Source organism: Penicillium canariense (genome assembly GCF_028826845.1).
Source record: "Penicillium canariense strain IBT 26290 chromosome Unknown utg000001l_segment0_segment0, whole genome shotgun sequence".
NCBI classification, from domain to species: domain Eukaryota; kingdom Fungi; phylum Ascomycota; class Eurotiomycetes; order Eurotiales; family Aspergillaceae; genus Penicillium; species Penicillium canariense.
In genome coordinates this window covers 6935505-6960048 of record NW_026622728.1, presented here as the reverse complement: position 1 = coordinate 6960048, position 24544 = coordinate 6935505, and the positions used below count along the sequence as shown (strand labels likewise).

Below are 24544 nucleotides of genomic sequence, written 5' to 3'. Positions count from 1 at the left end.
TACACAGTGCTTGTGATACCCCCAATTCAAAATTCAAAATTGCCTTTTGCGTCTATATGTGCCTCTACCTATGGACAAGGTGACTCTTTGGGAGAGTTGTATACGATAGGTATGATTCATACTCGGTAAGTATCGCGCAAGAACGGAGTGCATTTATGAGAAGTCACAGCAGGCCAAAAATGCCGATGTTCTGAATTGTTCAATATACTTTTGTGAAGGGTGGTCAAAATAAACCAGAGCCCGGCTAATAGATACCTCAATAAATGATGCCCGAGTATCAATTTCAGACCTAATCTGACAGGGTCGCGGTTCCTAAGGAAAGTAAGTAGAGCCCTGTGTTGGGTACTAGACCAGCTAGTCCAACCAGTGGATAGATGGAATGATGCATGCCGGACAGCTCCAAGACAGAAAGGAACCAATCGAAACAAGCTCCAGAGGCGGGGGTAATTGTTATATTGCCTAGGTCAGCGTTTGAAAACATCTTACCTTTTGAGCGTTCCGAAGCAGGGGAGCGCTCCGCAAGATTACCGGATATTAGATCGTCTGTAGCAATTATATTGGCGATACTACAAGTGCGAGACGACGGCCTTGACGAACAGAAAATGGGCGAGAACGGGGTGATGGATGAATGATGATGATGATAAGGCGACATTATAGAAACTTGTCGAATACAGACCGAGCCGTTACTGAAGAGCTGGAGAGTGTGTGGTGTGCATAAGGCGAACAGTTTGACCGAAGGTGCTGACCCCAATAGACAACCGAATTACAGCGATAATTGTTTTCTTCCTTGCCGCTAGAGTTTCCCGAGTTGCGTCGCGAACAGAAAAAAGGAGACATATCATCTTTGCGACCGAGAGATGACGACATGATTGTGATTGACCGGTGAATAGTTGCCGAGTCGGTCGCAGCAGGGCCGATAGAGCTCCGATTATCGTTTGAGACGTGACGTGAAAAAAAAAGCAAAAAAAGACACAAAAGATAACGACGCCCGTGGCCCGTCGCTCAGATCCCACATTAAAACAATTTCAGAATGGAAGAAGGAAAAACAGGGGCATAGGGAGGGGAGGGAAGGATGAGAGAGAAGGGGCAAGGGAACATTCAGCCATCAGCAGAAAGAGATATCAATGAACTGAAATCTCCTCTTTTGGTTCGAGCGCGAGGGAATACATTACCTGCTGCCGTAACGCTCCTCGCCACCACGGCCCTCGTAGGAGCGACCACCACCGGAGTATGGCTCACGAGGCTCGCGAGGGGGAGCAGCCTCGTAGCTGGGAGGGTTGGCATCACGGTCGTAGTAGCTGCGGCCTTCATCACCACCAGCACTGGCACCAGCACTGGCAGCACCACCGGCGCCACTACCACCACCACCACCACCACCACCACTGCGGCGGTCCTCACCACCACGACGATCATCGCGGCTGTAACGGTCAGCATAGCGGTCGGGGCCACCAGCGCCGCCGCCGCCACGGTAACCATGGTCGTCACGAGAATCACGACGGTAGTCACGGCCACCACCATAGTCGCGACGGTAGCCACCGTCACCACGGCCATAGTCGCGTCCACCATAGTCGCGGCGCTCGTTATAGGAGTCGTAGCGACCGGAGCCGGAGCCGGAGCGGTAGTAGTCGTCGTCGCGGCGACGCCAGCCGCCGCCACCACCACCACCACCACCACCAGGGCCACGGCGATCATCATAGCGGTCTCCGCGACGGGGCGGGCCACGGCCATCCTCTGCAAAGAAGAAAAATTAGCTTTCATCGGAGGGAAAAACGCCAGGGGGAAAAAGAAGAAAAAATGAGGGGAAAAAAAAAAGCTTACCACGCTTGGGGGGACCGAAGTATTTGCCGGGAGTAGGGGTACGGGGGCGGCTGCGGCGCGCCTTCTCGATGCTGAGGGTGCGGCCCTCGATGACTTCACCTTGGAGGCCCTCCTTGGCAGCGTCGGCCTGGTCGGCAGTGCTCATGTTGACAAAACCGAAGCCACGCGACTCCTTGGAATGGGGATCAAGCATGATGGAGCAGTTCTCCACATCGCCGTACTTCTCGAACAGACGCGAAATATCGGACTCGGTCAGACGCGGGTGGATGCCGGTGACGAACAGGTTGGAGCCGCTGTTCTGGGCGCCCTCCTCATCTTCTTCTTCCACCAAATGGGCCTTGCGCAGCGGGCCAGGTCGGCTGAAAGCGAGTTAGTTGGAGTCGGAGGTGTGGAGTCGTTGCACATTATTACCTGTCCTCAGCGCGGCCGTTGGGGGAACGGCTGCGAGCGCGGTCGCCACGGGGCTCATCGCGAGGAGAGGCGCTGCGGTCGCGCTCGTACCGGGGCTCGTCTACACGGCAAATTAATCACCTGGTCAAAAGGTGGACGCGTAGTGGAGATGAAATCACTTACCAGGGTAACGGCCGTTGTCGTTGTCGTAATCAGCCATGATGGTCAGAGGCAAATGGATGGATGGAGAAGGGAAGAGGAAGGAAGAGAAATCAAAACTGATAAGAGAGGAGCGGGCGCTAAGCTCCGGAAAGGAACAACACACCCGAGTGCAGCTTCAAGGCAACCACGAGGGCAAAGGACAAGAAACAAGAACAGAAAAGGACCCGACGATCGAAGAGATGATGATTTACTCGAGAGTGAAAGACGAAAAGCGAAAGGGAAGAGGAAGGGCGTGGAATGAAAAGTTGGGGCCAGGGGGAGGTGGACAGCAACGCAAGGTGCCAAGACTGCGCTGCGTATATCCGGCAACGTGACTTCGTACTTTGGGAACATGTAGGCAAACTACGCTTCTTTTATACCTTTCGGAACAAATGTCACATGCATTGAAGTAAACCAAGGTACGAGGGGATGCTTCCTGTCGCATATTAAACTACCCTGCCAGCAACCCAAAATGAAAGAGAAAATTACCAATCTCCGAAACTCCTGCCTGCGCCTAGTGCTTGCTCATAAACATCCATGGGTTACTTGAAGCGCCCGCGACGTGTCCGCCGGACATCCTTCTGTGCTCTGCTTGCGTTTGCTGGTGCATTCCTTGCAGTCGGGTCCAATTCATCATCGACCAGATCCTTCAGTTCGTCCTCGTCCAATTCACTCAGCTCCTCGCTCATCCCACGCATAACATCTCGTCCTGTCCAGCGCTCCTCGTGAATAGTTGTGCCGATGGGGTCAAAGGGCTGCATGTACCATTGAATGCCGCCCTGTGCCAACGGCAGCTGCTGGTCCTCTTCGGTCAACACTGGGGTCGGGTGGCGGTGATAGGTTACATTGATATTAGGCTTGCTTTCATTGGCAGGAGCGGCCTCTTCGCCAGTAGCCTCGAGAGTAAGTTCCTCACCGGCGTTAGTGTCGTCGGCCGGCTGAGAGCCCGCCGGTGCCTCTGTGGTTTCCCCTGAAGATTCAACACCTTCCATGGGCTCGGATCTGGTATCAGGCTCGCCAACTTCAAGCTCGGTCTCCCCTTCGAATTCAATAGAATCTCGACGGGACATCACGCTGTGGTCGAGGATCACGTCAAGCTCCTTAAGCTCTTTCTCGAATGGTTTGCGGTTCAACTCGCTCTCCTTCCGAATCGCATCCTCCAAAGCTGGCTGGATAGCCTTGATGATTCTCTTGGCCAGCTTTCGCTTCTCACGCTGCTCCAAAGTGAGCTCGGGAGCACGTCCACTAATCTGCTCTTGCAGCGCCGCAGTATCCCCAGCAGGAGCGACGCCAATCTCCGAAGTGAATAGGCTTGCCAAATCGGCAGAGAATGACGCAACTGATGGATAGAACCGTTCTTCAAGCCGCTTCCGGATTGAGAGCATGCCAGCAGTAAATGTACCCTTACTGTCCAGACTGTACTCGAGTTAGCGGATTCCAAAAGAATAGACCAGTATCAGAGATATGACTTACACTTGCGCTTTCTCAAAGATGGGCCAGAGTAATGGGAAAATAGGGAAATAGACAATGTCAACGATGCTGCGAAGCGTCTCCGCATCCTTGAGCTTTTCCTTTTCGCGCTTCTTCACTTCATCGCACAGCATCCTCAGTCGGTCAAGGTCCTTGAAGAGCCGTTCGCCGAATTCAATGCGGCGCTGGAGGCGCTTGTGACCAGTCACACCCATTGCCACGTAGTCTCTGCGTGTCATCTCCATGGAGGAGAAGGTCTCAAGCTGCAATTGCAGCCGCTTCAAGAGTGCAGCACCTCGTCTCGCCTCTCGCTTCAGGGTCCAGTACTTGCACGCCTCCTCGGCATACTGCTTGCGGCCGCGGACGGTGAACCTTCCAAGAGCTGCAACAACAGAGTTCAAAACAACCTGAGGGATAACGGGGGCACCAGAAGGCAGTTTCCAGATGGTCTTCGGACCACGTTTCCGTTTGTTTCCGCCGACTGTCAGTGTGATGCGAGGGGTGAGGGTCCGCTCTTCTTCACCATCTTCAGCGTGTGAGGGTCCCAATGACAACGCCGCAGCCTGGCTATCACCCCACCGTCTACCTTGCATGGTGTTCCGATAGTATTCAATTGCATCGGCAGTGGCAGCATCAGTGCCGTGCTCCAATCGCCAATCTGGAGGCACATGCTTATCACAAAAGGCCTTTAGGAGATGTGAGTCCATAAGCCCATGGCCAATTTTCATCTTGAGATACAGCTGAGCCCGGCGGGCGCATGACACATGGAATGCAACAAAGCAATTCTTGTTGCTGCATTGGATCGAGGCACCCATCCTTTGCTTGCAGATATAGCAGAGCAACTTCCAGCGGCTCCGTGGCACTTTCTCAACATCGGTGACCGGCTCCATCAAAGACGGGTTCCCGATAGACACCTCCGGGATCCAAATGGAGCAAAGGAGATGAGCCCATTTAGACGACGTGGTCTGCTTGAAAGCGCCCTCGGTGTTCGGACAAAAGATGCAGTTGGTGGTTCCCCTGCCCAGAAGCTGACACTTGCGGCATAGCCACTGACCCTCCGGAATGAAGGGAACGCCATAGCACTCTTGGTGAACGGCCAAGTCACAGCCATCACAGAAGACGATCGCATTGGAGTTTTCGCAGTCGCCATCATCGCAGATAGCACATTTACTGTCCTGCTCTTCGCCAGGCCCGGCAGTTTCACCATTTACCGCAGCGGCAGAGCTGGAGCGTGGGCGATGGGTCTGCGGCGGCTTAGGATTTGGCTTCGGAATCCGCTTCTCCAGTGCATGCCACTCCTTCTCGATCTTGGTCATGGTGATCTCAAATATGGCAGGCTTGATGGGCTCCAGCTGATCATCTCTGCGCTTGGAATTCAAGTCATCCAGCCATTTCTCGTCCTGCTCATCCATGTCATACTCCACTCGCCCGGTAATTGCATTGACATCGCCATCTGTCACGGCGGGCTGAATGATATCCATGTCGTCTTCTTGCGCGCCCTCGGTCATGCGGATGAAACGCCTATCATGACGAAGAAACAAGTCACTCTCCTGATATCCTACGTTGGCCATCGTTCGATCCACGTAGTTCTGCTGGCCAACGCCCTTCTTTTCATAAAAGGTGAATGGATCCTTCAATCGGAAGGACGGTTTCGGCAGCGTCAACCTCTCACGAGGGTTTGGACCCGGAGGAGGTATCACCTTCGGTCCTTGTTGTGCAAGCAAAGCATTGAGAATGGCCTCGGGGCGGCGCGGCGGGCGCCCAGGTTTGCGCTTGAAAGGTATCGGAGACGCCATATCGGCAGAATAGAGAACGGGTGTACCAGAATTTTCCTGGACACTGGCGCCCGAAATCGATTCTAGGCTCAAGGTATTGGCAGCGGGATCAACCGTGTCTACCTCATCAGAAGTGAACACAGCAAGCTTGCCATCGATGTCTAGATCGGGGTGGAACTCCTCCCAACCCCGCTCCTCTCGCGGCTTGTATCCATCGCCTTGTTGCAGAGCCAGCACAGCGGCTGTGGATGAAGTGAAGCGGCCCCGATTCTCTCTCTTGTCTCGCCTCGGGCGCGTCACGGAGGGTGGTGTAGTTGGTACGGGAGGCGGTGGTGGAGGGGCGAGGGTTGGCTGCTCGATCGGCCGGCCTCGCGCGCTTGTGGAATGGTGCCGTGGTGTGCTGGATTTCTTCTTTGGCGTCGTCTCCTGCTGCGCGATGTCGACCTCGATAAACCTTCCACCACCTCCTGGTCCCCCGGGGACGTACTTGCGCTTCTTTAACGGAGGGCCCTCTTGGGAGTCCACGGCGCTGCGCGACGATTTCAAAGATGATTTCAACTGAGATCTTGACGGTCGCCCTGGTATAGAGTGCCTGGACAGAGGCGCCATCATTCCCATCAAGTTTGGGAAGCTCTGGATACTGATCGATTGGGGATTAGCAATCGACACTCAGGTTGCGCGTTCAGGGGTGGTAAGGCGCCTGGGAACCGCTCAAAAATACTGGAAGGTAAAGGACAACCAGGCGACCAGTAATAGACAACGCAGAAGAGAAGAACAAATGGGCGCCTGGTCCAGTGAGGGTGGTGGTTTCTTGAGGCGGTTCAAGTGTTTTGTTATCTGGTCAAGGCGGAGACACCCATTGGAAGCCTCAGGTGTCAATCCAACCTCTCGGCGTTCTCAGCTGTTCGGGCGTGCACAGCTTCCCCGCAAGCTCCCTGATGCTCCTTGGACCTCCCTTTGATCGTGTCCCTGAGCCTTAGCCCCTTACAGCTATTCACTACCACAATGAGCGGCTCGGGAGAAGATAGGTATGCCTCTGCAATCCAACCTCCTATCTTACACCTCTTCGATCTAATTAAGCATGCCCGTTCGTTCCAGATGGCGCGGGCCTAGTCGCCAATCCTCGCAACGCCATTCCGGCAATGGGAACCGTGATAAGACAGGTGGACAGGGGGGCCCTCGCGGCGGAAGTTCATCCTGGGGGTCTACTAGTCCAGCGCAAGACCAGCATGTGCCCGTTCGGGGATTCAATGCCGCGGAGGCCAAGACTGTTCTGAAAAAGAGTAAGCCTAGCCGGGATTGAAGAGAAGGTGATGGAAGCTGACCAAGACTTCGGTGCTGTTACAGGTCCTAATGGTATGCCTCTCACTCCGGCTCATTCTCGTCGCATGTTGTTATGCAATGATCTAATTCCATTGCCACAGAACCCAAAGCACCCTTCTACAAGCCAACCGGCAAGGACGCGAACAACCAGCGATCGGGTGGCCCGTGGGGCTCAAAGTGTACGTCCTGAGTGGTCTCTCAAGCACTGTCTCTGTTACATCCCAGACACTAATAAGTGCAGCAAACACAATGGCGAGTGGAAAGGACTTCTTTATTGAGCTCCGAAAGCAGGTCGCCTCTCTTCAGCGTGGCGGTCCTCCGGTGGGCGGCTAATCACGATGGCCATGGGTGGATTTCTTTTCTTTATCAAAAAATCTTCATTGCACAGTGTCCTAGTCATGGATTTGGCTCTTCGTCACGGTTTAGAACGGCGCATCATCGATACCCTACTCTGGAGGCTTCATGGATATGATGGGAGGGCCTATATGGAAGGATAGCTCGCAGCCCTCGGGCTGTTAACAAACATTGCATCGGCGTCTGTTTTTATGTATTCGGGACTAGATATCTTTATGTGTCATGTACCGTAGTGTATACTACAGTCTGTTTGGAAAGTCTGGCATTAGATTAGAACCCCCTACCTCTATAGCGAAGAAATTATGAATCAATTCAATATAGAGTTGAATGGCTTGGCTCAATAAACAACAAGGGTATCGCTAATATACATGTTCTTAGTATACACAGTTCACAGGGCCGATCCACCTTGAATCCACCCACTAGGGCCCAGGACTCCGCGATCTTCGGCCTGCGGGTCGAGAGTCCACCTGCGAAGAGCACGACAGCTCAGATTCGTCCGCCACCCGGCCTCAAACATCTCAATGCCAGCCCATCCTATCATAGCCGCGTTATCGGTACACAGATATGGAGGCGGTGCGAGAACCTTGATGTGTTCAAATCCACGAACGTCCAGGAACGATCGCAGAACATGCATGAGGAATTTGTTGGCTGCAACACCACCGCTCACAACCAGGGTCTTGATCTCTTCTTCATCGCGGTGTCTGAGACGGAGAGACTCGAGTGCGATGATAGTTCGCGATGACAGATGCTCGAAGCAGACGCGCATCGCTTCTCTGCCTAGATCGACCCTCTCTTCGTCAGATAAACAGCCGTCCTTGTCTTTAACGATCTTGTTGACCATGCTCGCGACAGAAGAGAAGCTGAGCTGTAGTGCCCTGGTGTTGGCGAATGGTGTGGTCACGCTCCATCCCCACTGGCTTTTGCGCTTGACCACCTCCTCTCCGCGGGTCATCGGCGGTCGATAATCAGCAAAATCGGCCCGGCCGTTGGGAAAGACGAATTGCTCCAAAGCCTTCCCGTACATGGTAGTTTTGGCCTCCTGTAGCAGAGACGGAGGCAGGATCTCCCGAGCTGCCTTATCCAATGTTTCGCCCATGGCAATATCGTCGCTGGATGCCATGATGCTGTGGTCTGTGAGAGATTTCGAATGGACGATGATCGAATGACCGCCGGAGACAAGGAGGGATAGAAACGGGAATTGCGGCGATGTAGCATTCGGTGAAGCTGAGCCATCGTTGTTCTCCAAACATGACACCAGTCGAGGAGTCAACAAGTGCGCCTGCATGTGATGAACTCCCACCATTGGAATCTGCCAAGCAACCGAGAGAGCTTTCCCAGTGTCCAGCCCAACTGACAGGTTGGAGCGCATGCCGGGGCCTCTAGTAGCGGAAATGAAGTCAGGCCGTTGGCGGATTGACCCATCCGCAAGTTCGATTGATTTAGCTCCATGATTGCTCCAGGCTGGTAGACTCTGGAGAGCTTTATTGACAAGATCGGCAAGATTTTCTTGATGGGATTCGAGGGCAAGAATCGGGTGGATGCCGCGGTGGGCTCGAGAGTCGGCAGTGATATTTTCAAGGAAGTGGATTTTGGCTTGGTCTCCTACTGAGTTATCGCCTTTCTTCTCAACGATCGCGACTGATGTGTCGTCGCTATTGCAGATAATGGGAGTTAGCACATTCGTGGAAGCACGAGCTGGGGATTGGTTCAGTACCTACCATGATGTCTCAATCGCAAGGGTGAGCAGGCCGCGTCTGTATCGCACGAACCTGTGCGATGCAATCGTTGCAGACTTGCGCAAAGTCGCAGCGGGTGCCCTTGACAAGAACATTGGTGAGCGTTAACACGATCATCGACGGACGCGCCGGCAGAAAAGATCGGAGACGCTCGGGCCCATTAAGCCCTGAAAGACTGCCCTAAACTCTACACTAAAACAGCAGTGTCTTCGAGGGCTGCAAAGAAGTTAATGTGCCAGTTATCACTAAAAGGACCGGACGACCTGCGGAAATGATCTGGTGGTCTTAATACACAAACACAAAAAGGAAGAGAAGAAACATTCATACCCGCCTATTAGGAAGGACACCACACCATCCCAATGGCCAGGGACTTCCGAATCATATCTCAAGCTAACTGAAGGTTTTGATCAGTTCGCCTTTCGCGGCCCCGTCCGCTACCGCGGAAATGAATTAGTGCTCTCTAGTTCTGTATTGTTTTATTAAATTCTTTTTTGGACGACATGCAGTTGCATATTAATGCCATAAATAGAGCTGAACGGAGAATTACAACCCAATCCTACTGTTCAACTTAGCCCTTTTCTGTTGGCTAGCTACCCTCTTCACTTCTTTACCGACCCTCGACTCCTCGAGCGTTCCCAAATTTTGCTGTGTATCCAAGCTCTGTAAAACCATGTCCATCATCCCGCCCCTCATCAACAGACTCTCATACAACATGCTCACCCAGCTTCCAATGGACTTCTTGCCCTCCGTGGGAAGACCCTTCTGGGCGTTGTACAAGGGATCGTCTTTAATACCACAATGCAGGGGTATACCTAGCTCCAAGCGCACCCAGTTATAGAGTTGTGCGGTTGTCTCGCCCAGCTGCGAGGCAACTTCCGTGGGAGAAATTGTCGCGCTGGGGTAGAAGATGTCTTTGGCAGTATTGGAAATGACGCCTTCAAAATGCATCTTAAAGGTGACGAGTGCCGAGACTGAGCACTCTTGTTTGTCCGTAGACAGAAAGTCGGTGACTGGCGACATGACGGCCTCAACCACGTGCGAGATACGCTCCTTCCATGTATTGGAGTTCCACTGATACCACGTCGTCTCGACCACGGGAAATAGCGAGGTCGCTAGTTTTGTGATCTGCGAAGCTTCCAGTCCGAGCCCATGCAAGGCACCATATTCCGTGGTGTCTTCCACCTTGTTGCGGAGCACCGAAAGGAATCGAATGTGGTTTGCACGCAATTCGACAGCCTGACACGAGACATAGAGATGACAGGCACTCATGTGTGCCAGCAGGTCCACGGCCTCCATAGTGCGCCGGGCTGATATCAAAGCTAGGGAGTTGATGCCCTGATTATGCATCTCGGCCGACATAACATGGGCGGAAACGGGATGTGCTAGAGCCGCTAGCTCAGACATGTAGGCCGACATGTTGATATCGATGCCCTTCATGGTGTAATTCTCTTGTGCACTGGCATTTAGGTTGGCCTCAATTCCGTTGTTGGTGGCAGGGTTGATTATCTCGGTAACTTGGGACCACAGCATGCGCCCAATCATCTGGATAGCCAGACGCGCTTTGTCCATGGCCGACGTGACGACAGCTGCTTGGAAATTTCCACCCGAGTACACTTCTCCACTAGAGATGCCATCTCGCTTGCTAGTGTCCACTAGAGGATTATCGGATGTGGAATTGAGCTCCACCTCTATCTGTCGTTGCGCGAGTAGAAGGTCCTCGAGGTACGGACCAATCCATTGGGGAGCTGTTCTCGTTGAGTAGCGATCTTGCCAGAGTCCATCGCCGGTCCTTTTCCTGGAATCTAAGCCAACAACAAACTTCGAGCCCTTCAGGAAGCGCCGAATATTGCTCGCCACTTCAATCTGCCCAGGATGAGGCCGAGTGGCGTGAATAAAGGGCTGAGCCCACTCGACATTTCCGCCCAGAGACTCGGCCGCAAAAGCTGTCAATATTTGAGATAACAGCGCAAGCTGCTGTGTATCATACAACACCAGACTGGCCACTGCTACAGACGGAGCAGTACCATTTATTAGGCCAAGCGCCTCTTTTGGTCCGAGCCCGGACGGCGAGAGCCCGCTTACCACTAACGCCTCTGAGGAAGTCATGACCTTGACGTTTGTGCCCTTGCCTACCTGGACATAGACATCTGGATTGCCGGTTATTGCTCCAGCAATATACGCCATGGGCATAAGGTCTCCAGAGGCAGAAATTGTCCCCCTCAGCGGAACTATAGGGGTAATGTCGTTATACAGCAGGTCAATCAGGCTCTTGATCACTGTCCTGCGGATGGCACTATGACCCCTGAGGTTCTGGTTGGCTCGAGCGACGATGGCGCCTCGAACCCAGGCAGGAGGCATGATGTGGGATGGCTCCCGCTCCCAGTTGCTTGCCGGATCCTTGTCGGCGGCGGTGATAATTCCACTCTGGATAAACTGAAGCAAATGGGTTTGTAGGTCAATGTGCTCGTTGGTCCTAGTGTCGGCACTTCCGCCGAAGCCGGTGTTGACCCCGTAGACAACCAAATTATGTGCGAGATAATCAGCCAAGGTATTAACGGAGAGATCAAGCTGCTTGAGGAGCTGTTCGTCCTGGCTGGTAGTGGGCTTGACTCCATGCCGGGCAACGGCGACGATGGAGGCAATATCGAGGCTGCTGCCGTCGAGGACAATTCTTTGCTCCTTTTTCACCAAACCCTGCAGGAGCCTCCAAATCTGCAGCGTGGCGTTCATGTGAGCCGATTGCTTGGGACTTGTCATGATGGATTAAGAGGGATTCGATCTGCTTGTGCGTCAGCTGAACTGACTTCTTCGACTGCCGTGCTCAAAAGCGGAAATGGATTTCGAGCGAGTTTAAAAGCACAACAAAAAGCAACAGCGCGCTATGAGATAAATAGAGGGAACGAAGGTCGGCCTGTTTGCCGTTCCCGTCGTATGTATTTGTGGATCCATGCAGCCCCAGGTGTTTGTGTAAACCAAGAGAGCTCCACACGAGCCAAGACGTGCCAATGACAGCACTATTAGGTTCGGCCATTCTCTATAATGAAAATTTGCCCAAATGGAGTGAAAATGATGCTAAGTGGAAACCGGCGATTCTAGCAAGTCATAGTGCAGTTCTTGACCTTCAGCCCACCTCTCCTTTTCGAGACACCAGAGTTCCCGCTAGCTTTACGCAATTTTGTGTCCAGATATTCTGAGCTTAGGACCCCATGTTTTGCCACCTCGTCTTTCAAATCTTGGTTGAAACTTGATTAGGGACGCCTAAACATTGCCCGATATCGGGATCCCTTGATAAATGATCACCAGGCTGAAGGTGGAGGTTAAAACCTGAGGGCCGCCCCACCCGCTCAGAGGTCAGTCGCGAGAGGGAGAAGGCAGGGCTAGCGCCCCCTTGCAGGATGAGATAGATCTAACGACAGATCTAACGAACCTGATCTACAGCCCACCCCGTGCGCCTGAACTATTGAATTTAAAGTAGCCTCCAATCATATGCAGAAGCCAAGCCCAGCGATAGGTCATTTTTCGACGATCCCTGCCTCTCGGGAAGAATGGTGGTAACCATAAGACGGAAATCATATCCTTGGAATATCCTTGGAATACCCTGATGCGAGAGTCCGTAATAGATGGGAGTTTGTGAAAGGGGCCGCTTACAGTAGATTCTCCACGGCGTGGGTTGTCTATGCCCTGCCAGGCCTGGTATTAGCCAAAGAAGGGAAGCCATAAATGGTTCTGAACTAGATTGCAAGACATAGGCGATTTCCCTGGCGATTAACTAAGGAATGAGACTATAAACTGGACAAATCTTTCAGGTTGATCTTCGGGTGAAAAATACCCACAATTTTCGCGTACATCCAGTTCTGACCCCGGGATTGCCCTATGAAGCTTCTGTGCCCAATCAACAGTCTGCCACTTATCATTCGCCACCCATATTGGCTTCACAGGGAAGTTTCCAAGCTCATGAAGTTGATTCGCAACTGCCATAGTATGCTGGTGATTGTAATGTCGCACCTGGTGCTGAAAGAACCTTCCTTGGTCCACGGGGCCGGATATTACTCTAGGAAGGTGTTCATGCTTGGGTCCGCGAATTCTTGCTTGTCAAGCCCTGCCGATAGCGATCACTCTTTGAAATGCGAGCGATGGTTGCATCGCTTGCCTTGGCGAGTTGTTCCAATCCCTTTTCCATTTGCCCTCTTGTTCTCCTTGAGGGGTAGCTGTCGAAGCTCACCACGTCGATCAATGTCAATGAGCGTAGTCGGTGAGAGTAGATGACCCCGAACCGCTGTGCAATGCCACCCCCAATATCATGGGCGACTAGGTGAAAAGACTCAAGACCCCAGTGCGAGAGAAGTCCTTTGGATAATAGGGACTTTAGCCGATATAGATGTGTCGACCGATGGGTCCCACGGCCGCCCTGATAGCCCGTAACCGAGAAGGTCAAAAGAGTAGACCCTAAACCTTGCCTCTGCGAGAGGTAACAAAACGTTGCGCCAGATAGCAGATGATGAGGCAGTGCCATATAGAAGAACTATAGGCTGTCCAGAACCATAAACACCATATACAATACGGTGTCCTTTGATCACCACATTCTCCGTGACAACCCGCATCTCTCGTAACTGTCTTGTATCTCCGACATGTTTGTTATCTTGAGTCTAGGACGACGCATAGTTTTTTTTATATTTGCCATCCTCTACCTGGTATACACCATTATCTACTACACGGATTCGCATGTGGAACTATTCGGTTACTGGACACTGCTTCAAAACATTTATACGGTGCACCCTGCGCTCGAATACGTTTACATATGGCTCTTATTATTCTACGGTTACTTCTGGTTTATTCTCGCTGCGATTGCCCTCTTCCTGGGCAAGTTCGTAGAACCTGAACCTACAACAGATGAAACATCCAGTGGGGATAGCGAGAATATTTCGGTTCCATGCGGTGCGCTGGGGGTTGAGCTTGTGGTCCTCTCATATTCGACACTGCAGGTTCCATTGCATGTGTGGTCCATCTTTTCCCTCAGATCAGCCAATGAGCCATCACTGATGGGTGGCATTCCAGAGCAACTTTGGGGTTTTGGACAGATTGTTGTCATGTTATTGCTTGGATCCAACATATTGGCGTTCATAGTGGAGGTGAGTACTACAAGATACACCAAATACTAGGATGTTATGCTAAACAAGACCATATAGAGTCAAATAGAGAGACCTCTTCAACCGAGGCTGATACATCTTCTAATCGCCATCGGGAATATCCTAATACTTGTGCGGCCGAAGCTGGACAGAGTCCTTCCACAATACGCAGAGGTTCTGGAACTACAGGCCTGACGACGGGCGCAGAATCCGGCGATGAATATAGAGGTGGCGTTATAGGAAGTGATACCGCAGTGATAGATAGGGGTAAATCGACTAGAGGCGTGCCAGTGGATAATGACTCGAGTCAAAGTGACGTGATAATCTGGTTCGATGCAGCTGAAGATTTAGGTACTGTTCCCGGAGAAGCTGCACCCGTTGTCCCAGAATGAGCACATCTGGGCCGAGCCACATTGCAGCAGGGCGAATATGATCATCAGTACCAGGGGCTGAGTGAAGGCCCCGAAGCCTAGGATGGAGGCCTGTGAATCGGTCCACTCCTGTTCAACGACAATGTTTTGATATCCACTTTTACGTTCCTGTGTGGCTTATACATGCCGCCTATCTTGGTCTGCCATGACTATTATGCAATCATCGGGATGAGCCATTTGCGCGGCTTTGATCAAGTCAAAAAGCAGGCCTTGCAAAGGCTTACGCACCTAGGTTAACGACGGAACGAAGCTAATGCGACTGCATAGTTTCAAATGGTAAGCCTGACTGGTATCTCTTCTTTCCACTAACAGCGTTCATTACTGTACCACTGGAACGGTTACGATCAAATTAGTGAAGCATACGGGCGGCTTTCGAATGGCAATACACGCCGAGAATATATGTCTATGCCACGAGAGAGCGTGAGGAGGTAACGACTGAATTGAGTTGAACTATTTGCTTATGCTAAATTTAGATCGTAAATCGGAGGCCCATCAACGTCGTGAATATAATCGTCGGTTCAACACACCGAGACACAGTCCTCTTCGTGGCCCTGGAATGGACCGATGCTGTGTTTACAGCAAGCTTGAGTCAACTCATACCTGTCTGAGCAGCTTGGGCTGTCGTGGGGCGGATACAGAAACATGGGACCGGTATTCGCCGAGCTGGCTCGAGGCTTGCAGCGCGCGAGCCTTGGTACGCCATCCTGGGTGATCGAGTCTTTGTTCTTGGTTGTCCAGCTTGAGGGGGATTGTCAACCTCATGAGTCATGAACAACTGTTGATCGCAATGTATTGAAAGTCCTTGTTCTTGAAGAGAAGGAAGCTTCTGGTCATGTCTGACAAGCTCACGAGGCAGTTCACTGGCGAACAGCCCATCGTCGCTCCTCCCGAGACATCTTGGTGTGCTTGCCGTAGTACTCGTCAGTGTTTTCAATTGGGGTCACACAGTGGACAGTGGGTGTGCCATTGAATTGAATCCGTTTGCTTGTGGAGCTTGCTTGCGCCGACGAGTGCTTCTTGAGGATGCTCTTAGACGAGCACGAGTTGACATAAGAGTAACTCGGCACTTGCAAAGAAGAAAAGCGCTTGGTTGCTGGACTTGCTGGCGAGATGGGAGTCCGCGGAGCAACTGGTGACCTGAGCGACAGGGACGGTCGCGGAGCGCTCTGGGTAGCAGAGATGCTCAGGGACAGCTTGGGCTTGGCGGCAGAGCGAATCATTTTGACAAGAATGAATGATCACAGAGAATGAAGATATTATAATATAGAAGACTGTGTAGGATTTTTATCTCAGGATGACTTTGATCAACAAAGGCAAACTAGGAGGCAGTATGATGAGAGAAAGGCGATTATGGACGTAGTAGACTTGAGAATATACAATCTGAGGGGGAAACAGGTTCGTTTGGACCAGCCAAGACGAAGCGCGGACGAAAATAGAAATAGAAGAAAATAGAAAATCTCAAACAACGATGCAGAAACGACGAAGAATTGGCCTGGGGGCGTGGGTGTGGGCGGCTATATACTGCGTTGCGGGCGGGGGAGAAGCAGTCGCAGCCAACCATCGCCCGGTTCCTACGCGCCCACCCCATGCAGCACAAGGCACAATCACCGTCCCCATCACGCATTAGTCCCAACCTTGCAAGGCGGGCTGGTGGTCTCCAGCCAATCAGCACACCTGGTCTTCGCAAGATTATGCTTGTCTCGAGCCCAAGAAGATGTGATAGACCGTGATGGCCAGGCGACACTGCAGACAGACGCACATACTCCTCGAGGGTCTCTCCTCAGGCTCCAACGGTGGCTGGAGAGGAGTGCCTGCCCACCATTCCCGGGCGGGAACCAAACGCATGGATCATTTCAAAATACTGCGCTCGGTCGAGAATGCCGAAGAGACGGCTGGGAGCCACCTGCAATACTGTGACTATCCCCGCGTTGTCACCAACACTAGCAATGGTCGAGGTTTGAGTGGATGTCTGAGCAAACCTTCTATCGCTTGGCATGGTATCACTATGTCTGGACCGGGCGAGAAGGTCTGAGTAAAGGCCATATACATACAGTATGGTCTGTCTCTAGATGCAGCTAATGCCATCTTCCACATTATGCTGCTGGTTTCTGCGAGCCAAGTCGAACTCACCCTCCGGACTCTTTTTTGTCTTCATGGAGATAGTGCTCTATTTGAGAACCGATTGTTCATATCTACAGGTCGTTTTTCAAAATCCTGGCAAGCATCCAACTAAAATATTGATCGTCCGCGACACCATATTTTTAGCTCCTTGTACATTGGCATCTGGCTTAAGCATGCTAGCACTTCCCCTCACACATGGTCTGTACGGAACGGGTTTAGGACCGATCCTGCAATTTGATAGACGAAAAAGAAAGGCATGGAGGCATTCAAATGTTGACCAAGATGAGGGGAGAAAAAAGAAGAAGAAGAAATGAATTTGAGAACCTGCAAAAGTAGCCACAGTAGACCATCGCAGACGGGGAAGCCTACGGCTAGGCTAGCCAGAAAGGCTGGCCAACTATGATACAAGTAAAACCCCACATGTGGAAGCACTACAAGCTAATACAGAAAGTACCTTACATAAAGGCGAGAAAGGCGGATTCGCCATGCTATCTCAAGTGGAGAAAGAAAGTGGTTCATGTTCAGTAGCTTGGGATTTACGGGAGTGGAAAACATTGATGCTATCTTGTCGTCACCAGTTTCAATCTGAATGGCCGTATCAGTTGGTCCAATACGACGGGTACTTCTATCTTCCGCACTATCTTCCGCTCTCAGACTCATCTTCCAATCTTGATTGGAGTGTCTGGATTGGTGGGCGCTGAGACCTCATCCCTGACTGATCAAGTGGACTGCAATAATCTAATTTGGTGATCGAATAGTGAAATCTACGTCTCCAGCAGCCAACCCCCAGTCACTGCTCTTGGATAGCTTGAAGATGACATGTATGGATTTGTTCGAGTGTCCAGTATGTAGATGGTACTTGCGAAGGGGGGCTTGCGTGGGCACGGGATCTACGTGGATCGGAGGCAGCCTCTCCCGAGACAGCCGGGGGTCTTAAGGCGCTTTCAGCTCTATTCCGGCCGAAAAGAGCTCCCCTCTGCTGCTTTATGGTCTGCGTTTTACCATCCGAGCTGCATTTAGCGTTTCCAATCTGCAATCCGAGATCCGGTCATCAAAGAGTTGGACATATTTCACATAGTGGGCACCGTGTGCCATGGGGATCCTGAAAGACATCCTTGAGCCTGGGGGTGAGTGAACGTCGGCAGATCCCGATGAATGAAGCAGTTTAAATTCGTCATTGTTGTCGGTAATTGCAGTATGTGGGTACAGCGATCACGGCTATATTCACTCTCGGGGCATGGATCGACCGGCACGAGCGTCTGCGCGATGACGTCGAGAATGATAGCCGTATGCCATTGTTGAAGGAGGACGACTGTGAGCAAGAGCAAGATCCAAATGAGGAATCCGAAGAGAATGAAGCAACCAATGCACCCAAATGCAGACCTCGACCTTGGCTTCATTCCCGAGTGCTGGCGCGGTATCCATTCGTTCTGGAGATAGGGTACTGATTGCTGATCTACTGGGTGTGCAGCTCCTTTGCTGTTTTTCACAAACAACCTACCAGGAGTTGACCTGATCTGGATATATCAAGGTGCCCGCGCCGTCTCGGCAGGACCCATCGCTGACAATGAAGCTATCTTCCAGAAAGCCGAGCACCATGCAGTTCAGATTCTATCACTGGAACATCACGTCCATGTTTGATATTGAACTCTCCACCCAGCAATTCATTCTCACCAACGCCCCATGGCTAAATCATGTTCTCGCCAGCATCTACTATTCACATATCGTCGTCGGGGTGGGATTTTTCATTTACTGCTACACCTGCCTCCCACACAACCGGTATCAGGCTATTAGACGCACACTGGCCCTGATGAACGTTCTCGCCTTCGTGGCACTGTCTATCTGGCGATGCAAGCCGCCACGCCTGCTACCCGAAGACTTCGGCTTCGTCGATGTGCTCCATCGGGGTAACTCAGGCTCAGCCTGGATGCGGAACAAGTTCCAGCTGACGATTGCGGCGATGCCGTCCTTACACTTTGGGAACTCGGTGTTGATCGCGTTTTGCTTGGTCGCGTATAGCCCTTACTCGATCCTTCGAGTAATCGCTCCGTTGTGGCCGGTGGTGACGGGGTGGACTGTGGTTGCCACTGCGAATCATTTCATTCTCGACATGGTGGTTGGTGTCGCGGTGATTGTCAGTGCGTATCGTTTCAATGGAGCGATGCTAGTGCTGTTGCCTCTCGAGAGGGTGCTGTGTCGGTTGATACGTTTGGAGAAGCCTCGGTATGCGTAGAACGGGGTGAGGGGTGGTAATTATGAGGAATATAGCAAGTATACCGAGGGCCTGGATACTTCGGTATCCAGGGTATCACTGAGAGGTCGGTGGTCGTCTTGGTTGGTATATATTCCATTTTGCGTCGGACCGGGCTACAATTAACCGCCATAGTTCAACCATGCATACTGATGCCATGGACAGCTTTGTGAGGACTGGAGGTGGCCGTGGCTGGTGTGCAATATGGATCCGCAATAGGCAGGTTCAAGCGTCAATGCGAGACGGAGACACCTAAACACAAGCAGAGCGGAAATCTTTTGCTGGGAACAGGGACATTGGGGAGGCGGAGCATTGGACAAATGAGAATGAAAACCGGTCAAACTATACACCAAATTCCTACCCCATAGTCCCCCATGAAACCCCCATATACCCCTACAGCGAGAGTCTCGACCAGCTCCGTTATTCCCCATTGCGGCCACGGTGAGGAGAGCTGCGGGGAGAGCAGGCCCCGGCAAGGCGGAGTTAAGCCGGGTTTGGTCCGGGCTGAGGAGTGGAAAAGTGACCAATGGCTCCTTACGTCTCCAACTCTTGGGCGGCGAAAACCCGCCCAGAACCCCCAAGACCCGCTTGTTGCTCCGCACCGATCACGGCGGCACCCGATTTGCTTTATTTGCCCAGCATCCACGACGGGACATGTGAACTGCCTCCGGTTTCACCCCTTTCGGATCGCGGATGGCAGGGAGGCCGGTCACCTGAACATGACTGGCACTAGCTTGGACTATGTCCTCCCTTCTTGGGGTCTTTTTGCGGCCCCCGACTCAGATTTCGCATTCAATCGCTGACTGCAAATTCATCGCTTTTTCAGGTTCTCACCCAGCGGCCCCGGTATGGCCGTCATTGGCTGGCGTCTGTTGCAACACCCGTGGCTCGTGGTGGCACAGAAGGGCAAACTCGGAACAGCCCACCACCGTAACGTTGCTTGATCCCGATGCTCGATATTGCACATAGAGCCAGGATAGAGGGAGATGTAGCCCAAGTCGTCACGAGAGGACGCAGTCACAGAATGTGGAGTATCGGGTTATAGAATGATTCGGCCCCAAGCCCAATCGCGTCGGGTAAATCGCCTCTTCCGAGACTCTCAGGCCAGAGGCGGTGAAAAACTCATACTCGCGTGGCCAACAATGTAATCAGGTACCTGATACTCAACGCTGATTTGAGCAGGGAAGAATACCACATTTTAGATCTTAGAGAAAAGAGAGTTAAATAAAAAAGACCAAAAAGTTTATTCCGTACACAGGAGGCATCTGCTCGGTCCACAGTGCTGCTCTATTATTATCGCGAAGTCAGCGGCGGGCTCATCATTCCTTTTTGACTCAAACCTGTCCCTGTCTCCACTCTCGATCCTCGTCTTCCCCCCCCCCTCCCCCCGTTGTTGTGCGGTGGATTTTTGCTTTCGGGTTGTTGCCTGTCACTCCTGTCAAGCCCTGGTCTTACAGTCCTGTTCTGTGGCACAATGGCGAGCATCAAGGAAACCGTCAAGGAAACGCTGGTCGGCAGCACGGAGGCGCCGCAGCTGTCGCACCAGGCCCGCATCAACTTCGTGCGCCATGCACAGAAGGATGAAAATGGCGAGCTTTTCATGAACGAGGATGACTTTATCAGTGCGGTTGCTCCTAAGCAGGAGGACTATGTGAGTCCCGTCCATTCCCTCTCCGTCCCTCGCATCGAATTCTGCGGCGTCCGTGGGATGAAAACGAACAACCTGGCTGATTGAGTGCCCTCACTCTCTCCAATTCAGCACAAAATCAAGCGCGAGCAATATGGCATCCTCTTCCAAGTGGCCGACCGACGGAGAACCGGCAAGCTCACCCTGTCCGACTGGGCCACCTTCGAGAACCTCCTGGCGAAGCCCGATGCGGAGTACGAGATCGCGTTCCGCCTGTTCGACCGCGATGGCACCGGAACCGTCAAGTTCGACACCGTCCAGAGCCTGTACAACCTGAACAAGAGCGCCGACAGTATCCCCTTCGACTGGAACTCCGAATGGGCCTCGCTGTACACCGGCCGCACCAAGTCGCGTCACGACATGACCTACCCGCAATTCTCCCAGATGCTGCGCGGCTTACAGGGCGAGCGCATCCGCCAGGCCTTCCACATCTTCGACAAGGATGGTGATGGCTACATCGAGCCCGAGGACTTCCAGCGCATCATCTTGGAGACCTCCAAGCACAAGCTCTCGGACCACCTGCTCGAGAACCTGCCCACCCTGTGCAACATTTCGGCCAGCAACAAGATCTCCTACGCCACTGTCCGCGCCTTCCAGAACATCATGCGCGAGATGGACATCATCGACTTGATCGTGCGCGAAGCCACCCGCAAGAGCAGCGACGGCAAGATCACTCGCTCCGACTTCCTGAATGAGGCCGCCCGCGTCACTCGCTTTTCCCTGTTCACGCCTATGGAGGCCGATATTTTGTTCCATTTCGCGGGTCTGGATGCTCCCTCGGGCCGCCTCGCCCAGAAAGACTTTGCCAAGGTCATTGACGCTTCATGGCGTATCCCCGTCGCCGTTGCGGGCCAGGCTGCTCACGAGGCGGTCACCCGGGCCGAGTCGTTCCTGCAGGGCCTGTTGGAGTCGGCGCACCACTTTGCGCTGGGCAGTCTGGCGGGTGCTTTCGGTGCCTTCATGGTGTACCCGATTGATTTGGTCAAGACTCGCATGCAGAACCAGCGGTCCACTCGGCCTGGTGAGAGACTGTACAACAACTCACTCGACTGCGCGAGAAAGGTCATCCGGAACGAAGGTTTCACTGGCCTGTACTCTGGTGTCATCCCGCAGTTGATTGGTGTGGCCCCCGAGAAGGCGATCAAGCTTACTGTCAACGATCTGGTTCGTAGCACCTTTACCGACAAGGACACTGGCAAGATCCGCTATTCTCATGAGATTCTGGCCGGTGGTACTGCTGGAGCTTGTCAAGTGGTAAGTTGGGCACCAACCTTGATCAAATAGTGGTGTTTTGTTATGCTAATAATCCTTTATTTTAGGTCTTCACCAACCCTCTGGAGATCGTCAAGATTCGTCTGCAGGTTCAGGGTGAGATTGCCAAGAATGTCGAGGGTGCCCCTCGCCGCTCTGCTCTCTGGATCGTGAAGAACTTGGGTCTCATGGGCCTGTACAAGGGCGCCACCGCCTGTCTGCTGCGCGACGGTAAGATCCATTTTCCTTAGCTCTTATGATGGAGAGTTATCTGACCAGCATCCAGTTCCCTTCTCGGCCATCTATTTCCCCACATACGCTCATTTGAAGAGCGACCTATTCGGCGAAACCGCCACCAACAAACTGGGCGTCCTCCAGCTGCTGACAGCCGGTGCCATCGCCGGTATGCCAGCCGCCTACCTGACCACGCCCTGCGATGTGATCAAGACCCGCCTGCAAGTTGAGGCCCGCAAGGGCGACACAAAATACACCGGCCTGCGCCACTGTGCCACAACAGTGTGGAAGGAGGAGGGTATGAAGGCCTTCTTCAAGGGCGGCCCAGCCCGCATTCTGCGTTCCTCGCCGCAGTTCGGCTTCACCCTAGCCGCCTATGAGGTCCTGCAGAAGATGCTTCCCTTGCCCGGTTCAGAGGAGGAGGTCTCACCCAGCGGCCAGGTTGAGCCTGGCGTGGGCCTCCAGGGCGCCAAGGCTCCCATGCCCTATCTCCGGTCCAGGAACGCGCTGAAGCTCATCTTGGATTTAGACCAGAACATCGGCCGAGTGCAGGTCCCTCGGCCCGAGCACTGGCCCAGGTTCCTCCAGGGTTCTAAGCAGTGATTACCTCTCTTTGGTTGAATAGCGCTATGAGTTTCTTTTTTGGGTCGCGTGCCGTTTTGCCCTTTGTCGCGTGTTGCCTCCATCCATTTAGCATCAGACCTTCTTTTTGATTTTCCACTTGTTCTTCGTTTTCATTTGGCCCCGTTTATCGCGGATCCCCATGTTTCTCACGGTTCGCTGTTTTCCCTTTTTCTTTGGAATCTGTTGTGCAAAAAATTGGGGCGCGGGTTGCGCTGGCTTGAAAGAACCAGTGCCCCCCTCCCCCCCCTATTGCATGATTCATCTCTCGTTCTCAGCACACGGCTGGGGTGCATTGTACCAACAAGGGTAGATTTGGGAAGGAGGGACGCAGGGGCTATATATAGAATGGTTCTCGCTTGAGTTGGGGTCTCGGCAAGCTCGTTATGTGCCCCGGTTGGGGTGGTCCGTCGCTCTTTTCGACTTGGATTGTCGCGTGTGGCACTTGGTCTGCTGTTGTTGAGGCGTCTCGAGTTCTGTATAGTACTAGATCTAGAGCAGATAGAATTTGATTTCCTGTTCAAAGACTACGTGACTGGTCCCCGTTATTGTGTAGGTGTGCAAAGGTATGGTGGGGTGTGTCTGTGACAAATATATACAAGTACATGAAATGGGAAGTGTCGGCAATACGACAGTAGCCCATAAATAGGTATCAGAACCTGGCACATCAGGTTGGACTCTCTGTGTGCAGATATAGGGCAGCACTCTCCGAAAGGTACTTGGAGAGAAAGTACTTGGAGTGGTACTGCGATGAGTTTTCGTATATAGGACTCTGCCAAGGATATGTTGCAATCCGTGCAAGTCTAGAAATCTTCGATCTTTTTGCCCATTAGGCATAGAAAGGTATCCTCCTTCTCAGAAGAAATTCATCTTCCGTGTCGGCTGCGTCTTTTTCTTACCGTCGCCGTCTGCACCCGCCGTGTCAGGAACAGCCGACTCCTTCTTTTCCGGCTCCCGCGCAGACTGCTTTGATTCTTTCTCAGCTTTTTGCTTAGAGTGCCACTGTGCATCCTCTTGCTCGATCTGTCGTAGAACTATAAAGAAAATAAGACGTCAGAACACCGGCAGACCACACACCTCTCGCAGCAATAGAAGCGTACCATCTTCCCACTCCAGCTCCTGCGCCTCATCCCCAGTTCCCAAAATCTTCTCTACATCAACCTTTTCCCCTTTCTGAACGCGCTCAATGACCTCCTTCAACAGCTCGATCTTCGCATCTGCAGACCGGCTGTATGAAGCATAACCGTTCTTCAGTGTAAGCAACCGGATCGCCTGCGAGCCGATCAGGGTGAACATGACGATGTAGAAAGTTGCCGGATTCCATTCTTTCGTTTCGCCTGTCTTGCGCGACCTGCGAGTCCGAATGAACCGCGGCACCATCGCCGTCCATACTGAGCTATCTGCAATCTTCGGGAGTCGCTCGGAGGTAGCGTAAGACCGGGAGGTAGGCGCGCAGCACCGACTGGCGGCTGTAGAGGTAGACGGTCGGGAGAGGAATTTGCGTGTGAGGCCGGCGGGCCTTAATCGGAGTGGCATAGCCATTGCTGTAGATCTGAGGTTGCTGCAGCCGTCGTTTGAAGACACTCGGCGGCAAAAGTGAAGTCCTTCCTGCCTGAGGCTGTAAGGCGTATATACCTAATAGGGTATAGTGCAGGTTGTTGCCGCGACAACACGCCCGTTTGGCGTTCCGCGGGTCTGGCCCGTGATATCAGCTGTAAAGCTTCGATTCGAAGCCCGATCAATGACCGCAGTCCT

General features: G+C 52.7%; 9 protein-coding genes across 9 annotated transcripts; 3 read left to right on the top strand and 6 right to left on the bottom strand.

Annotated features, from left to right (window-relative positions):
- Nucleotides 1-1168: 1168 nt before the first annotated feature.
- On the bottom strand, nt 1169-2428 carry N7482_002387 (RNA recognition motif domain-containing protein; the record flags this gene model as incomplete). The annotated part of the gene is made up of 4 exons (XM_056684512.1): nt 1169-1731; nt 1819-2177; nt 2230-2329; nt 2392-2428. 4 exons carry the CDS (start codon nt 2426-2428, stop codon nt 1169-1171), a joined length of 1059 nt encoding a protein of 352 aa, XP_056548118.1.
- Nucleotides 2429-2951: 523 nt separating this feature from the next.
- N7482_002386 (putative PHD finger domain protein) lies at nt 2952-6272 on the bottom strand (the record flags this gene model as incomplete). Its single annotated transcript, XM_056684511.1, has 2 exons — nt 2952-3825; nt 3883-6272. The coding sequence occupies 2 exons, from the start codon at nt 6270-6272 to the stop codon at nt 2952-2954; spliced, it is 3264 nt and encodes a 1087-aa protein (XP_056548117.1).
- A 387-nt stretch (nt 6273-6659) lies between these two features.
- N7482_002385 (uncharacterized protein) lies at nt 6660-7310 on the top strand (the record flags this gene model as incomplete). Its single annotated transcript, XM_056684510.1, has 5 exons — nt 6660-6682; nt 6753-6937; nt 6984-7010; nt 7079-7156; nt 7219-7310. 5 exons carry the CDS (start codon nt 6660-6662, stop codon nt 7308-7310), a joined length of 405 nt encoding a protein of 134 aa, XP_056548116.1.
- A 409-nt stretch (nt 7311-7719) lies between these two features.
- On the bottom strand, nt 7720-9162 carry N7482_002384 (N(6)-L-threonylcarbamoyladenine synthase family protein; the record flags this gene model as incomplete). Its single annotated transcript, XM_056684509.1, has 2 exons — nt 7720-8983; nt 9050-9162. The coding sequence occupies 2 exons, from the start codon at nt 9160-9162 to the stop codon at nt 7720-7722; spliced, it is 1377 nt and encodes a 458-aa protein (XP_056548115.1).
- Nucleotides 9163-9610: 448 nt separating this feature from the next.
- On the bottom strand, nt 9611-11824 carry N7482_002383 (aromatic amino acid ammonia-lyase; the record flags this gene model as incomplete). The annotated part of the gene is made up of 1 exon (XM_056684508.1): nt 9611-11824. One exon carries the CDS (start codon nt 11822-11824, stop codon nt 9611-9613), a length of 2214 nt encoding a protein of 737 aa, XP_056548114.1.
- Nucleotides 11825-15481: 3657 nt separating this feature from the next.
- On the bottom strand, nt 15482-15844 carry N7482_002382 (uncharacterized protein; the record flags this gene model as incomplete). The annotated part of the gene is made up of 1 exon (XM_056684507.1): nt 15482-15844. One exon carries the CDS (start codon nt 15842-15844, stop codon nt 15482-15484), a length of 363 nt encoding a protein of 120 aa, XP_056548113.1.
- Nucleotides 15845-17838: 1994 nt separating this feature from the next.
- On the top strand, nt 17839-18978 carry N7482_002381 (phosphatase PAP2 family protein; the record flags this gene model as incomplete). Its single annotated transcript, XM_056684506.1, has 3 exons — nt 17839-17872; nt 17955-18186; nt 18330-18978. The coding sequence occupies 3 exons, from the start codon at nt 17839-17841 to the stop codon at nt 18976-18978; spliced, it is 915 nt and encodes a 304-aa protein (XP_056548112.1).
- Nucleotides 18979-20470: 1492 nt separating this feature from the next.
- Nucleotides 20471-22771, top strand: N7482_002380 (citrin; the record flags this gene model as incomplete). The annotated part of the gene is made up of 4 exons (XM_056684505.1): nt 20471-20647; nt 20756-21937; nt 22003-22165; nt 22221-22771. 4 exons carry the CDS (start codon nt 20471-20473, stop codon nt 22769-22771), a joined length of 2073 nt encoding a protein of 690 aa, XP_056548111.1.
- Nucleotides 22772-23644: 873 nt separating this feature from the next.
- On the bottom strand, nt 23645-24331 carry N7482_002379 (DUF5321 domain-containing protein; the record flags this gene model as incomplete). The annotated part of the gene is made up of 2 exons (XM_056684504.1): nt 23645-23823; nt 23890-24331. 2 exons carry the CDS (start codon nt 24329-24331, stop codon nt 23645-23647), a joined length of 621 nt encoding a protein of 206 aa, XP_056548110.1.
- Nucleotides 24332-24544: the final 213 nt, after the last annotated feature.